General features: G+C 43.1%; 2 protein-coding genes across 2 annotated transcripts; both read right to left on the reverse strand.

Annotated features, from left to right (window-relative positions):
• Nucleotides 1–73: 73 nt before the first annotated feature.
• On the reverse strand, nucleotides 74–3075 carry mrps34 (mitochondrial ribosomal protein S34). Its single transcript, XM_056288328.1, has 4 exons — nucleotides 3018–3075; nucleotides 1669–2062; nucleotides 1425–1467; nucleotides 74–582 (listed from the first exon to the last, which is right to left on the reverse strand). Exons 2-4 carry the CDS (start codon nucleotides 1984–1986, stop codon nucleotides 287–289), a joined length of 657 nt encoding a protein of 218 aa, XP_056144303.1. The 5' UTR covers nucleotides 1987–2062; nucleotides 3018–3075; the 3' UTR covers nucleotides 74–286.
• A 2528-nt stretch (nucleotides 3076–5603) lies between these two features.
• On the reverse strand, nucleotides 5604–12016 carry spsb3a (splA/ryanodine receptor domain and SOCS box containing 3a). The gene is made up of 7 exons (XM_056288014.1): nucleotides 11910–12016; nucleotides 10702–10897; nucleotides 9941–10121; nucleotides 9445–9632; nucleotides 9188–9290; nucleotides 8919–9044; nucleotides 5604–8632 (listed from the first exon to the last, which is right to left on the reverse strand). The coding sequence occupies exons 2-7, from the start codon at nucleotides 10825–10827 to the stop codon at nucleotides 8244–8246; spliced, it is 1113 nt and encodes a 370-aa protein (XP_056143989.1). The 5' UTR covers nucleotides 10828–10897; nucleotides 11910–12016; the 3' UTR covers nucleotides 5604–8243.
• Nucleotides 12017–13731: the final 1715 nt, after the last annotated feature.

Raw genomic sequence — 13731 nt, forward strand, 5'->3', positions numbered from 1 at the left:
ATAGGTATTCTGCCACAAAAGCCACCAAAAATTATTTTGGAAACAGACGTGTAGCAGCAAAACTGTAGGTTGACATATTGTTTCAATTTTAATATTTACAGCAGCACAGTTACATTTAACAATATGGGTCCTGCTTTAAATGATGACAGCAGAGAAGTCACTTAAGTCCATCATTTTTTAGCTGGATAGTGAGGGAGATTAGGTAGAGGAAACACCTATGCTTCCTTCTGTCAACATTAACATGGTCCATAACTTAACCACTGGTGACTCACTGACTTCAGTACTATCACACAGCAGTCCCCTCTTTCCTCTGCTTCTCCTGTTCCTGCATGCGGAAATAGTCTTTGTTGAGCACCACATCCCTCTCTAATGGCAAAGTTGGCTCCTCGGCTCCCAAGCGGCCTTCTTTCCGAAACTGGGCTAGGATCATGGCCCGGAGCAGGGGAGGGTAGAAGACATAGCGTACAGGCGGCTCTGGAAGTGGCTCAAAGTTCTTGAACTTGTGTTCCTCATGTTTGGGCACTAGGCGCCAGTCATGGTACATGACTCGGTCCACCTCCTTTACCTCAGTCTCCTGCTTCCCTGCAAAGTGCATGATGGGGAAAAAAAAAGATTACAGTACAGACAGTTGCTTCAGGAAATTATCAAACATCCGCCATGAATACTTTATCATTTTTACAACACTCATCTAGATTTACTTTATTTAGGAGTGAGAACTAACAGAACTACAAACCTTTAATTGCCATTCCCTTTTGTTATTAGGTAAAACACTGAAATGTTATTTCTCAGTATTCAATCTCATTGGTTCTATAAGAACTTGCATCCGAAATGAATTGTTCCTTATTTGGTATTAAACTCAAGCTAAAAACACAGTTTTCTGTATCCTTTGTGCGATACTGCTTACACTGTATTTCCCAAAGAGCTGACACCAGGGTCCCTACATGGCACCAAACTGTTTTCAATGTGACTTTTAAGGCTCAGCTTTATAATACTCAAGCATACAGTGCAGTTGGTGGGTACATTGCTGGAGGCGATTCAACTTTAAACTACTATATACACCACGATGGATCAAAAGTGTTTTTAATACCAGATATTTGCAAGTACAATTTATGGAGGATCTGTTTTTGCACACCTTTTGAATTCAACAAATTTCACCAAAGAAAATAAGTCTCAGTGGTTCAATTGCCCCATTCAAATTCAAAAGCAATGCATGTGAATTGTGATAATTGCACTTGTTTTCAGTTATGTGTTTCTACAGTTGTTCTCTGCACATGGTCACATTTTGTGTTCAATTTATCCTTATATCTTAAGTGCTTTTTCTATAATTTTGCTTCTTTGAAGCAGGTTTCCGAGGTAAAAGATTCTAATCTCAGTGTGTCTAACTTGTTTTAAAAAAAAAAAGTTCGGATATCTTTGACATTTACCTTTATGGGTAAGGAGTCCCCATGCTCTGCCATAGTTCATATTCTAGAGACAAGAAGAGAAGAGACAAGGACCCATCTTTATGCACACTGAAAATTTCTAATTGAAAAAGTGATATGGGAAATACCTTCACAGAGACATTATCACAGTATGAAGCATTGTCAACTAAATTCTGTGCTCTGAAATACACACTCGTGAATAGAAACATGCACATGTGAAGGGGTAATATCAATGTCCTCTTCTCACCTCCGCTGTGTAGTCCACCTTAACTTTGGTTATTTGCCAGTAGCTGGGTTCAGTGTGGTCGAACAGCCAAGATTTGCGAGTGAAGAGGCGACCTACTCCAAAGAGCCTCATGCCTGCCAAAAGGGAGAAGAGGTGGTTCTCCTTACGCACATCTTGCCAGGCCAGCACCGGTAGTCTCTTTCCTGTGTATGGTCGTATCATTGTCTCATAGTCCAGACCATATTTCTGGGACACCGTCGGCTGGGACTTGAGCTCTCGATATGCCCTCACCTTACGGGCAAACTCAGCTATGGGACGTAAGCGCTTCTTTTTCACCATTGTAGCTTAATGGGCAGGTATTCCACAAGTGATGGATCTTCTGGAGTGGCCCTTGACACAAATCCTGCAAAATATACTGCAGTGCACATGTTGTTATAATCACTGCTTACAATAACAAAACATTGTAATACCTATAACTATTTTTTACAGATGGAAGGGAAGTAAACAGTGTGAGGTGGGTGTTAAACATAAATTATTAAAATCATTAAGTAGCTTTGCTTATTAAGTAGCTTTGCTTATTCAGATATTGACAGCAGATATCGACAGATATTAAAAGCAAAAACGTCTTATTTAACAAACTGGGCTAATGACGGCTGTAGTTGTTTTCATGATCTTAAACTAATCTTGGCATGTGAGGTGCCGAGTTAAACAAAAATAACTGAGACTAATGAATCTAACGTAGGGTGGATGAGACTAATGAATATAACTCAGAGTGGATGAGACTAATGAATCTAACTTAGGGTGGATGAGACTAATGAATCTAACTTGGGGTGGATGAGACTAATGAATCTAACTCAGGGTGGACGAGACTAATGAATATAACTCAGGGTGGATGAGACTAATGAATCTAACTTAGGGTGGATGAGACTAATGCATATAACTCAGGGTGGATGAGACTAATGAATCTAAGTTGGGGTGAATGAGACTAATGAATCTAACTTGGGGTGGATGAGACTAATGAATCTAACTTGGGGTGGATGAGACTAATGAATCTAATTTGGGGTGGATGAGACTAATGAATCTAACTTAAGGTGGATGAGACTAATGAATCTAACTTGGGGTGGATGAAAGCAGTTAATTTGAATAGTAAAGGCAAGTTTCAAAGACACTTCTAAATCATATGGGAAATGAGCTTCTTTTGCTGGCTTTCAATGGTCCGTCACGTAAAAAGCGTCAAGGCCTCTGCTGGCTAGCTTAGCATCAAACTGGCGACTGTAACACTTTACTACGTTAGCTAGTGTGGACGACACACACACTGCATAACACAATATTACAGTAACGCGTCCCAGCATTAAGAGAACAATACCTACATAGACAGCGGTCAGCCGCACAGACGTCGCCCCCTCGACTCGACCTCCAAACGGCACGCAACTTCCTCTCGGCGGTCCGGCGCGTAAAGTATTCCGTGTGAAACCCACAGCACTTTTGGTTCCGCCCGCGTCTGCGGGGCGGACGGAGGGCAACAATTTTGAATTTCGTCGTTAAAGTAGCTCATGTGTGTCATGCGGGTTGCTGGAGAGTTTATGCCCCCACAGTTCTCATGGTTCCCTCCTTGAACGATTAATTATCTGGCCTCCTTGTGCCACACAAGCAAGATTTTGAAACGATTCAGCCCCCCCCACCCCCACCCCAAAAAAGTTGTCTTCAAAATATCAGTGTTTGGAAGGTTCATCTTGTGTAAAGTTCTATGTCCAATTAAGACGTAAAGCCATGAAATGCACGTGTAGAAACGTGCATCAAGTTATTTAAATGTATATACAGTAGAGCTGTATGCCATTTTAATGGTCTTAGGACTGACGCGAGTGTAACCTATTTCTCTGGACTTGCCTGTTAGTGATTTTAAGTTCCTGTTATAAGCCGTTGCCACGGTATTATGCCTTGAGCTCTTATTTTGAAGGCTGAAGAGAGAGCGGAAGTGCTGTACGCAGCGTCGTTGCTGTGGCGTTCTGTTGGGGGAAGAATCCAAATGAAGTGGTCCTCGTGTGAAAGTGGAGCCTCCGTATTTGTTATTTTATAGTTTCATACAGTACAGGCGACGTCTACAAACCCTCGGTTACACGAGTATACCAAAAAAATGTGTTGCCATGTCATGACTCAGTTTCACTCCTAAAACCGCTGGTCACCACAAGGACATGCTGTATGATATAACTCTAGCGTATACAAGTCATATTAGGAGCATCAGAGGTGGGTTCAAACTCTTCTACCGTGGTGCGGATGGGAGGAGAAATGGGCTAGGGATAATCCTGTAGGAAGAGTATGTCAAGAGTGTGTTGGAGGTGAAGAGAGTGACAGACAGAGTGACGAGTATGAAGCTGGAAATCAAAGCTGTGATGATGAATGTTATCAGGGCATATGCCCCACAAGTTGGGTGTGAGATGGAAGAGTAAGAAGAATTCTGGAGCGAGTTGGATGAAGTGGTGGAGAGTGTACCCAAGGAGGAGAGAGTGGTGATTGGAGCGGACTTCAGTGGGCCTTTTGGTGAAGGGAACAGAGGTGGTGGGTTGGTATGGTGTAAGGAGAGAAATTTGGAGGGACAGATGGTGGTGGATTGTGCAAAAAGGATGGAAATGGCTGTGGTGAATACATATTTCCAAATAAGGGAGGAATACAGGGTGACATATAAAAGTGGAGGACGGTGCACACAGGTGGACTATATCTTATGCAGGAGGTGCAATCTGAAAGAGATTGGAGACTGAAAGGCGGTGACAGGGGAGAATGTAGTTAGGCAGCATCAGATGGTATCTGTATTGGATGACTTTGGAAATCAAGAAAAAGAAGAGAGTGAAGAAAGAGCCAAGAATCAAATGGTGGAAGTTAAAGAATGAAGACTGTTGTGTGGAGTTCAGGGAGGAGTTAAGACAGGCACTGGATGGTATTGAAGAGTTGCCGGATGGCTTGGCAACTACTGCAGAAATGGTGAGGGAGACAGCTAGGAAGGTACTTGATGTGTCATCTGGACAGAGGAAGGATGACAAGGAGACTTGGTGGTGGAACAAGGAAGTACAGCAAAGTATACAGAGGAAGAGGTTGGCGAAGAAGTGGGATAGTCAAGAGAGATGAAGAAAGTAGACAGGAATACAAGGAGATGGGGCATAAGGCGAAGAGAGAAGTGGCAAAGGCAAAGCAAAGGGCGTATGATGAGTTGTATGACAGGTTAGACACGAAGGAAGGAGAAAAGGACTTGTACCGATAGACCAGACAGAGGGACCAAGCTAGGAAGGACGTGCAGCAGGTTAGGGTGATGAAGGATAGAGATGGAAATGTGCTGACAAGCAAGGAGAGTGTGTTGAGAAGGTGGAAGGAGTACTTTGAGGGGCTGATGAATGAAGAGAATGAGAGAAAGAGAAGGTTGGATGATGGCGGGATAGTGAATAAGGAAGTGCCGTGGATTAGCAAGGAGAAAGTGATGGCAACTATTAACAGGATGAAGATTGGTTAAGTTGGTCCAGATGACATACACCTGTGGAGGCGTGGAGATGTTTAGGATAGATGGCAGTGGAGTTTTGTTTCGCCCCCCCCCTTTTTCTCCCCAATTGTATCTGGCCAACTACCCCGCTCTTCCGAGCCGTCCCGGTCACTGCTCCACCCCCTCTGCCGATCCGGGGAGGGCTGCAGACTACCACATGCCTCCTCCGATACATGTGGAGTCGCCAGCCGCTTCTTTTCACCTGACAGTGAGGAGTTTCGCCAGGGCGATGTAGCACGTGGGGGTATCACACTTTTAGTAACTGAAATTTCCAGTTAATTACTGACAAGTTCTTACAGAACTTGGACCGCTAAAAGTTGAAATATCCTCAAGTGAAATTTCACTCCAAGTCATTAACTCTGATATCCTGTAACACACAATGGTGTGCCAAAACTAAATATATTCAATGCTTCACAACACCAGGGGCGGGCTTAATTCTTGATTTATTAAGACCATCTGCAGTTACAGCCTCCTATGTCTGCATATTTCACTTTATCGCTTTATTGTCAGTTTAAAAGGCCATGCTTTAGATAAACAGAGAGGCAAGTAAAGGCCTACACACATAGTATTAACATGACGTGGTTTTGAAGAACCGTTAGGCTTTTATATGTACAATTTATCAGTAAGCAAAGAAGTGCTTTGATGCATAGCATGAGAGACAACTATACAGTGAAAACACACATCTGTTGGATTACCGCAGCAGCTGCCCTCTCAACAGTCTCTTTACTGGATTTGCAAGGAAGGTGCTCACACAACGTAACTGGACAACATGACAGAACTGAAAGCATCTAATGCGACCATCAAGCCACAGAGCCTGGGGGGCCTGAATGACAGAAATTAAACATTGCTTGTTGTTGCTAGACCTTTTCAGACAACATCAATATTGAGCATAGGTACTAGTACATCATTTCCTGGTACCACTGCTGCCATAATTGCCAGTTCTTTGACACCCCCCCCCCCCACCTGAAGATCTACTCATAATGCATGATTGCACAGTGTCTGAAATGTTTGTACTAGTCAGCTGAGGCAAAACCTTCACGAGGAGGTACAAAGGTTCGCTGGCTCAGGCTCTTCCAAATTACTTGTGCACTGTAGTGACTGACGGCATACTGTGTGTCTCTCCAGAACTGGGTCAAAGTGTATTCCCGCATACATTTTATAGTTTCAGTTTTCTTTTGCTGACTTTGGTACCAGGTCAGTAGGGGTTTACCACGTAGGACAACATAACGAGTAGCAGAATATGAAGGATAAGAGAGAATACTTGAGGTTTAGTTGAGGCTCAGCGTTTTCGGTTTTTACCGATTTTCACCGAAAAATACCCAGATTTTTAAACTGATTTTCACATGGATTTTAAGTTTCCACGTATCCAAAAATTGTTCCTGTTCATGTGAGGTTAAGTAACAGTGTCCTCTTGTGGCGAAATTTGGCATGCTGGATGGCTTTGAAAAATAAAAACCGAAAACGCTGAGCTGAGCCTTGGGTTTAATGTACATTTCAGATTAACAACTGATGTGACACCATTTTAACCAATCCAGATGCAGTAAACACCACCCATATGGCACGACAAGCACGACGGAGTAAACACACAGAATTATGTGTGAATACAAGTTGACCCCGGTCTGGCAACTTCCTCTTCCCCCAAGTTTTTCTTTGATTTGTGAACATTTAATGGATTGGAAAGTAAAATGGAACAAGGCCATAAGTGAACTGAAATACAGTCCTTGCTAAAAAAAATTAAAAAATTTGGTTACACATTTCATTTTTTTCTGATTATTCTTGTTATTTCAGATCAGTTCCATCAAAAAAAGTATGCACTTTTAAAAGGTAATAAGAGGTGTAATAGAGCTGGAGCAGATTCCTTGATATCATCAAATCACAATCTCGTGTCTGAGAAATCTCATAGAAGATTGACAGTGTAGTATTTCATGATTGGAATTTTAAGTTATACTGAACCGTATAGTCTTTAAATAAACATTATACAGACCGTCTAATAAGCAAATGGCTACTTTCATGAATTTTCTAGGCTTTTCAAAAGCTGCTGGCAAACATGTCTAATGTTATACAAACCATGTGAGCACCGCTTGAAAAACTAACCCAGACAATATTGGACTGTGAGATTCATTTAGCCTGAAATGTATAAAATGGTTGGAGGTGATGGAAGGCCCATTATAAAACAGAGCACACAAGAAACTGCTAATTTCAGAAGGACAACAAGCTCCACAGTACACGAACACTAATTTTGTCTTATTCTAAGGTTTCAGAAGCTTTGCATCATTTGAACATTTTGAAAGTTAAGTCTTTTTTAAGAGGAAGTGCCGAGAGCGAGAAACAATATGATTTGACCTATAACACATCACTTCCTTCCTGTCCGTGTCACATAATGCAAAATGAACGTGTTCCACTGATATTTTGGTTCAGCAATCTCAAAGAATTACTGATACCCATGATAATATGGATGACAAATAAATTAGATGATGCTCTGCCAGCATCACAGTAGATAGAAATACACACTATTTCAAAACAAGGTGAAAGTAGTAGAGCTATGCTCTATCTTTTTTCAGGAAACATTGATCCCAAATGCTTTTTGCATACATACCATAATTTGCACTGAAATTCGGCTGGACATCCAAGCCTCAGTTGTCACATTGCACAATTCCATCTTTAAACAGCATCGCTATCTCCATCGTCATGAATGACAAGCAAAACGCCAACACCACCAACTGACTAATAATTAAAAAAAAAACTAAAAAAAGATAACCCATTTTTTCTCACTTAAGAGATTACTGAAGGTAGTTCGAATACTTCTAGTATATTATGAGAATCAAGACAATGAACTGGTTTTCAAATGGCATAAGAGAACAACATGTAAGAAATGTGCCAGTAGAACAATTACCAACACTTTTTCTGCCTTCCACTCACCACTCCCTCTGCCACACCATACGAGTTTCCTCTTCACTATTACAGAGTTAACATGTTTGTGAGGAGACACCATGTGGCAGGGAGAGAACACTTGAATGAAGTCTGTCAGTGTTTAAAAGGAGGACATCTGGCATCTTGGTCATATCGGCAGTTATGTCCAGCGACATCTCTTCCTTTGACAGGCCTCGGGGTCAGAGCTGCATCCCTCAGAGTCGCTCTCAGAGGAGGGCCCCACCAATGGGGAAACAGGCATGTGTGATGGCGGCTCAGGCCCCTCTGAACTTTCTTCTGCGGCACCATTATTGAGACTAAGCACCCAGCCCAGCTTGTTGTAGAGCAATTGACGAAGGCCTGGTGGTAGGGGCAACACATCTAGGGTATCTGTACAGTCAGGTAACAGCTGGCGCAGGCGGGCACAGCACAAGTACTGCAGGGATGTGGTTGCAAAGCAGGATCGGATTACCTTCATGCTGCTTTTAGCTGCCGTGGAGCATGCCATTGGGTAGAACCTTTTATTTTGCAACTCAGTGGCAGCAACACCTGAAATAGAAATTATTATCTTTAATACTATGTTCCAATACCAGACCAGGTCCATCATCTGACTTACTAAAAAGAAGAACTACGCTAATATAAAATGCATTGTTAAAAGTTTGTAACTTGAAGCCACATTATTTGTTAAAAGCTCTAAGGGTTATACAGAGCATAAGGTTAACAGCTTCACTTACAATAAAAACCAAAAGATGATTCATTCAGTTCATGTTGGTGAGAACAGGAATTGAACAGGAAGTGCACCAGTTAATGGGAGCCCTTGGTTGCTGGAACTTACCAATGCACTTGCGATTCTTAAAGAAAGTAAGTGTTCCATGCCAGGTGTCTAGATGTACTCCAATGATGGATCCCTGGCCAAATCGGGAAGAGAAGTTTGTCTTGTCTCCTTTGTGATGCAACAGTCCTGGGGTAAAGACAGCACTCACTTATGATTCCCAATTTACAGAGCTTCCATCTTCTCAAGCATTGCATAAGTCTTAGAGCTGACACCTCAAACTTCTGGTAAACCTTGAGCATCTCATACATGGAACTTTGTGTTTGACTTACCAGTGTAGGAAAGACCCCAGCTGTCTGCATCCTTTCCCAGCAAACTGCAGAAAGTATGTTTGTACTTGTCCAGGTTGACATCAGAAGTGCCAATGCCAACCATCTGCAAAGTAATACAAAGCAATCTTGAGAATAAAAGCAATTTAGGGCCCCGTTTATCAACTTGCATTAACCCGGATTCTGGACTCAATCATGCATTTTACCCTAAGCATTCTTTGAGAACTCAGTGTACAAAAGAAGTCAATGTATAACTTTACCATGTCTGTCCCATACACTGGGGATGTCATCTTGATCTCCCAGAAGTGCTGCCCATCAGCCAGCTCCTTCGAGCCACGGATGGCTGCTGTACCACAGCTGTATTCAGTGTGAAAGTTCACTTTGCGATTGTCGCAGCTTAATAACGTTGCTGTGGATCGGCCGTTGATATCCCAGACCCAGTCAAAGTCTACAACACCAGAGGTCATACATGAACCAGAGAGGTAGAAGAGAGGTCATACATGGGTTTATTCTTCAGTGAATACAATATTGTGATTATCGCTCTAATCTCTTGCAATGAGTGGTAATTTATTTTGTGTAAATTAACACCAAGGTGCGGTCTACACTCAATAAACCAGCAAATCCAAGAACTCTATAAAAGATATGGTGCTGTTATTCTAACTGACATCACTTAATCACCCTAAAACGTATAACCTCTGTGGTTGCATATCTCTACATAAACCGAGGGGCCCTTGAAATGCAACAACAGTCTTTTACCTTGGTCATCCTCTCCACAGTGGCAGTCTTTCACTCTCTGAAATCCCCGCAGGCGGGAATTGTAACTGCCTTCAGCCTGGGAATCACATCCACAATAGGACTCTCCAGTGACAGGCACTGCACTTGGGACTGAAGGAACCACTACAGTTCGAAAGTCTGCTTCAGAGTCAGAGTCACTGTACTGATCAGAACACAGACACACAGAGTAAATTTTAAAAATCTGGATTGCTGATGCAGCCATACGATATAAGTTCTGGCTGCATGTCAGGCTGCTACAGCGTTAAAACAGGACACTGCATCATAAAACCCAAAGTGTAAAAACTGAATGCTAACAATGGGTACGGCAGAGCCACTAGATTTTTCGACCTTTTATCAAAGCAAATCTGATTTCTCTAAGCGAGGATAATTTTTTACATCTCATATTTTCCACAAAATCTTTATAATAATAACTTTTATTTATATAGCACTTTTCTAAAACAATGTTACGTGTGTAATGTTGATACTGTTTCCTAAAAGTTACGTATCAAACTGTATATCGGCCCCAGAGTCAGTACTGGGAATGTAGCATTGAATTTCTCTTCAGGATGGAACAGAAAGCTGGGGTGCATGGCTAGATTATGCAATTATTGAACCTACAGGCATTCAAAGAACACTATACAGCATTATAAAGCTTTATATCCAAAACAGAGCAGCTGTCCCATAAACCTACATGTTTGATGGTGCAATGGGGTGCTGTAAAACTAAGTAACTTGTGTCATTACCTGCAAGCGGTCATAGCTCCATTCTTCACTCTCAGAAGCCAACACCAGCGCCCGGGCATCAGCGTCCCGTTGTATCCCACTCCACACATAACGCCAAGCTCGGCTGTTCCTGCTCCGCCTGGACATGGCATTCACAGATATCCCCTTGGGGAAAGCCGGCCAGGACGTCCAAGGTCAATCCCAACTTGTTCGGATGCTGAACAAAGGAGGTTAAAAAAAAAGGGGGGGGGGATTTTTCAAATTCAAGTAAAGTCAAATTTTATTTGTAAAAAAAAAACAAAAAAAAACAAAATCATAATTCAGTCCCAAGGGGCTTTACAGTGACATTACATTCTCAAACAGATAAAAGCAGAATAAGCGCAACATACAACACCTCCTATCCTCTAGCTATACAAGATTACATGAGGACAAACTCCACAGAAAAGTCGGTTGTATTAAAGAGGGAAATGTTGAGGAAATGCACATTCCAACACCCCCCCCCAGAAACAAGTGATCAAATGACACAGGCTAACGGTGTTTCATCCTTTCCAGACGAGCAATGTGATTAGACAGTTTTGCGACTACTCTACTTTGAGGCTTAATTACTCCTCCAGTGCTTAATGGAAAAACACTAACGATGCAAAAAGGATGTTAAAAAGCCAGATTTCAGTGCGCCGGCTCAGCGCTATCCCTGACTCCCTTACCACTTGTTATTGAATTCTGAGACCCTGGCAAAAATCAAGGTGTGGGGTCGTGACCAAGCTTCACACCAAAAAGAAAACAACTTCTGTTTGAGAATTTAATGTGCAGCGTGTTTTGCTTACTGGCCGTCTCTTGACTCTGTCACTGCCACATGCTAACTAGGGCAGCTAAACCATTTAGCCGGTTGCATTGATCTGACTGGTTAGCTAAGCGCTAACGCTACACGTAAAGCAAGGTCAGAAACGAAACGTCCTCGTCTAACCGCCGAAGTTAGTGTCAGAAGAGGCTTTTTCTTTTCTTTTTCTTTATTTGCAGTTCGTTTGCACAAACTGAGCGCGTTAAAACGGCTCAGCGGCCAACAGGCTAAAGCTAGCGTTAGCCGGAGCCCCTTGGCTAACGTCAACGAGCTAGTTACTGCAAACCAACTAGCTTGGCTAAGCTAACTGCTGCAAATTTAAGCTACATTTGGGCGCTGCGATAGATGGCGAAGCAGCCTATAGAAAAAAAAAACACGTTTAAAACTTTACCCGCCTGTTATTCACAAACAGCTCGCAGGTCTTCCTGGACGACGGCACGACGACGTTCTCGTTCGACGCCAGCGAGTGCGGAATATTGCTGTGTTGCACGACATGCGACTCGCAGGCTAAGCGTCGTCTTTTCATGACCTACTTTCTGTCCCACCGTAAACAATAACAGTCCCGCCTCGGAGGTGACGGCGCGGCGCGCGCGCGCGCGCCTCCTCCCGCGGACGCACGCTCCAGGCGATGCTTCGGCGCTGTCGTGGGTTGAGCGTGCAAATTATTATTAATAGTGTAAACTACTAATGAGACGCGTTAGCCCCTAGGTAGCGGGTCGCCTTGTGGTGCAGTACACTTCGTATCGAATCCCGCACCGAGCAAGAAAATAACCGGCTACATTATTATTACTTTTTTTTTTTTTTTGCACATTGCCCGGAATTTAAAGACTGGTCGCGATTCGATATTGCTACTGTAACCGGTTATTTTCTTGCCCGGTGCGGGATTCGATACGAGGTGTACTGCGCCTCAAGGCGACGTCGCTAACCGCTCGGCTAAAGGGTCAGACCCGTTAGCCAGGGGCTAACGTGTCTTATTAGTAGTTTACAGTAGTCACCCTCTCCCGGAAGCGCGCCCTCGCGCTTTGTTCTTCCCGCGCTCCGAAGACACTTCTGAGGATCTGCGCACTTCCGGATCCCACCGCTGCCACCAATGTAACCGGTTATTTTCTTGCCCGGTGCGGGATTCGATACGAGGTGTAGTACTGCACCACAAGGCGACGTCACTAACCGCTCGACTAAAGGGACTAACGTGTCTTATTAGTAGTTTACACTAGGACGAGATTTCCGGCAGCGCTTCAGAACTTAACAGAAAACTGCCTCTGCAGTTTTACCAACAGCACAGAATCAAATCGTAACAGAACTTCTTTTAAGAATGGGGGCCGCGGTGGTGTAGCGGTCTAAGCGTCGGCCTTGTGTCGACGCAGTTGCCCGCTGGGGAGCGGGGGTTCGCGCCCCGGTCTCGCCAGATCCGGCTATGGCCGGGCTCAGACTCGCCTTGTCGCGGAAGTGACGAGGCGTCTCCTTCGAGACTGCCGACCGTAGATGCATGTGGTACGAGGGTGGGCTTTTGAATTAAAATAGGGAGCGATTGGCCACTAAATTGGGGGAAAAATCTGAAATAAACATAAGAGAAAGAGTTTTAGGAATTAAATAATTCCGTACGTTGATGACGTCATTCTTCCCCATTTTGGGGGTTAGCAATGGTGTCAGATAAGGGGGGGGGTTCTGTCTCCAGTTCTCTACTATCTATTTAGATTGATGATTTGTTCCCCTTTATCTTGTTGCTCTCCCCCAATAGGTGGCTGTCTGTATCATCTCAAATTGTCAGAACATGGTACTTTTATCAGGCTTATAGTATGCCAGGGATTAACAATGTCTCAATTAACCTAACAGATTACCACAAAATCAAACACAACTAACATTAACCCGTGATGATGAGACACATATAGATTTTTTTGTCCAAGTCAAAGTTTTAAAGAAACAAGTGTAGGCAATTGATGGAACACTTACCAGGGCCTCGTTTCCCGATAATGAAAGCTCTTAGAGGTAAAGAGGGTTTTCAATTATGATTCGATGAAGCTCACTCATTACATCTGTGGCATGTGTCAAAGCAGCGTGGGTCGCACGACGTGACATTGTCCACTATCTATTTGTTGTCATAGTTTTAGAACAGCTTCATTTGTAATTCATCTAAGTTATGGGATGTCGTGCAAAAGCATAAAATGCTAAACCAAAATAAAACAGATAACAGAAGCCACTTTAAAACAATGCCT

The sequence above is a fragment of the Lampris incognitus genome, chromosome 10 (assembly GCF_029633865.1).
Source record: "Lampris incognitus isolate fLamInc1 chromosome 10, fLamInc1.hap2, whole genome shotgun sequence".
Taxonomy (NCBI): domain Eukaryota; kingdom Metazoa; phylum Chordata; class Actinopteri; order Lampriformes; family Lampridae; genus Lampris; species Lampris incognitus.

Coding starts and splice junctions, on each gene's coding strand:
- mrps34 (XM_056288328.1), bottom strand. CDS start 1,986: ATGGTGAAAAAGAAGCGCTTACGTCCCATAGCTGAGTTTGCCCGTAAG. Junction 1,468..1,668: donor AGGTGGACTACACAGCGGAG/GTGAGAAGAGGA, acceptor TCTTGTCTCTAG/AATATGAACTATGGCAGAGC. Junction 583..1,424: donor GGGACTCCTTACCCATAAAG/GTAAATGTCAAA, acceptor TGCACTTTGCAG/GGAAGCAGGAGACTGAGGTA.
- spsb3a (XM_056288014.1), bottom strand. CDS start 10,827: ATGTCCAGGCGGAGCAGGAACAGCCGAGCTTGGCGTTATGTGTGGAGT. Junction 10,122..10,701: donor GGAGCTATGACCGCTTGCAG/GTAATGACACAA, acceptor TGTTCTGATCAG/TACAGTGACTCTGACTCTGA. Junction 9,633..9,940: donor CTGTGGAGAGGATGACCAAG/GTAAAAGACTGT, acceptor CTGGTGTTGTAG/ACTTTGACTGGGTCTGGGAT.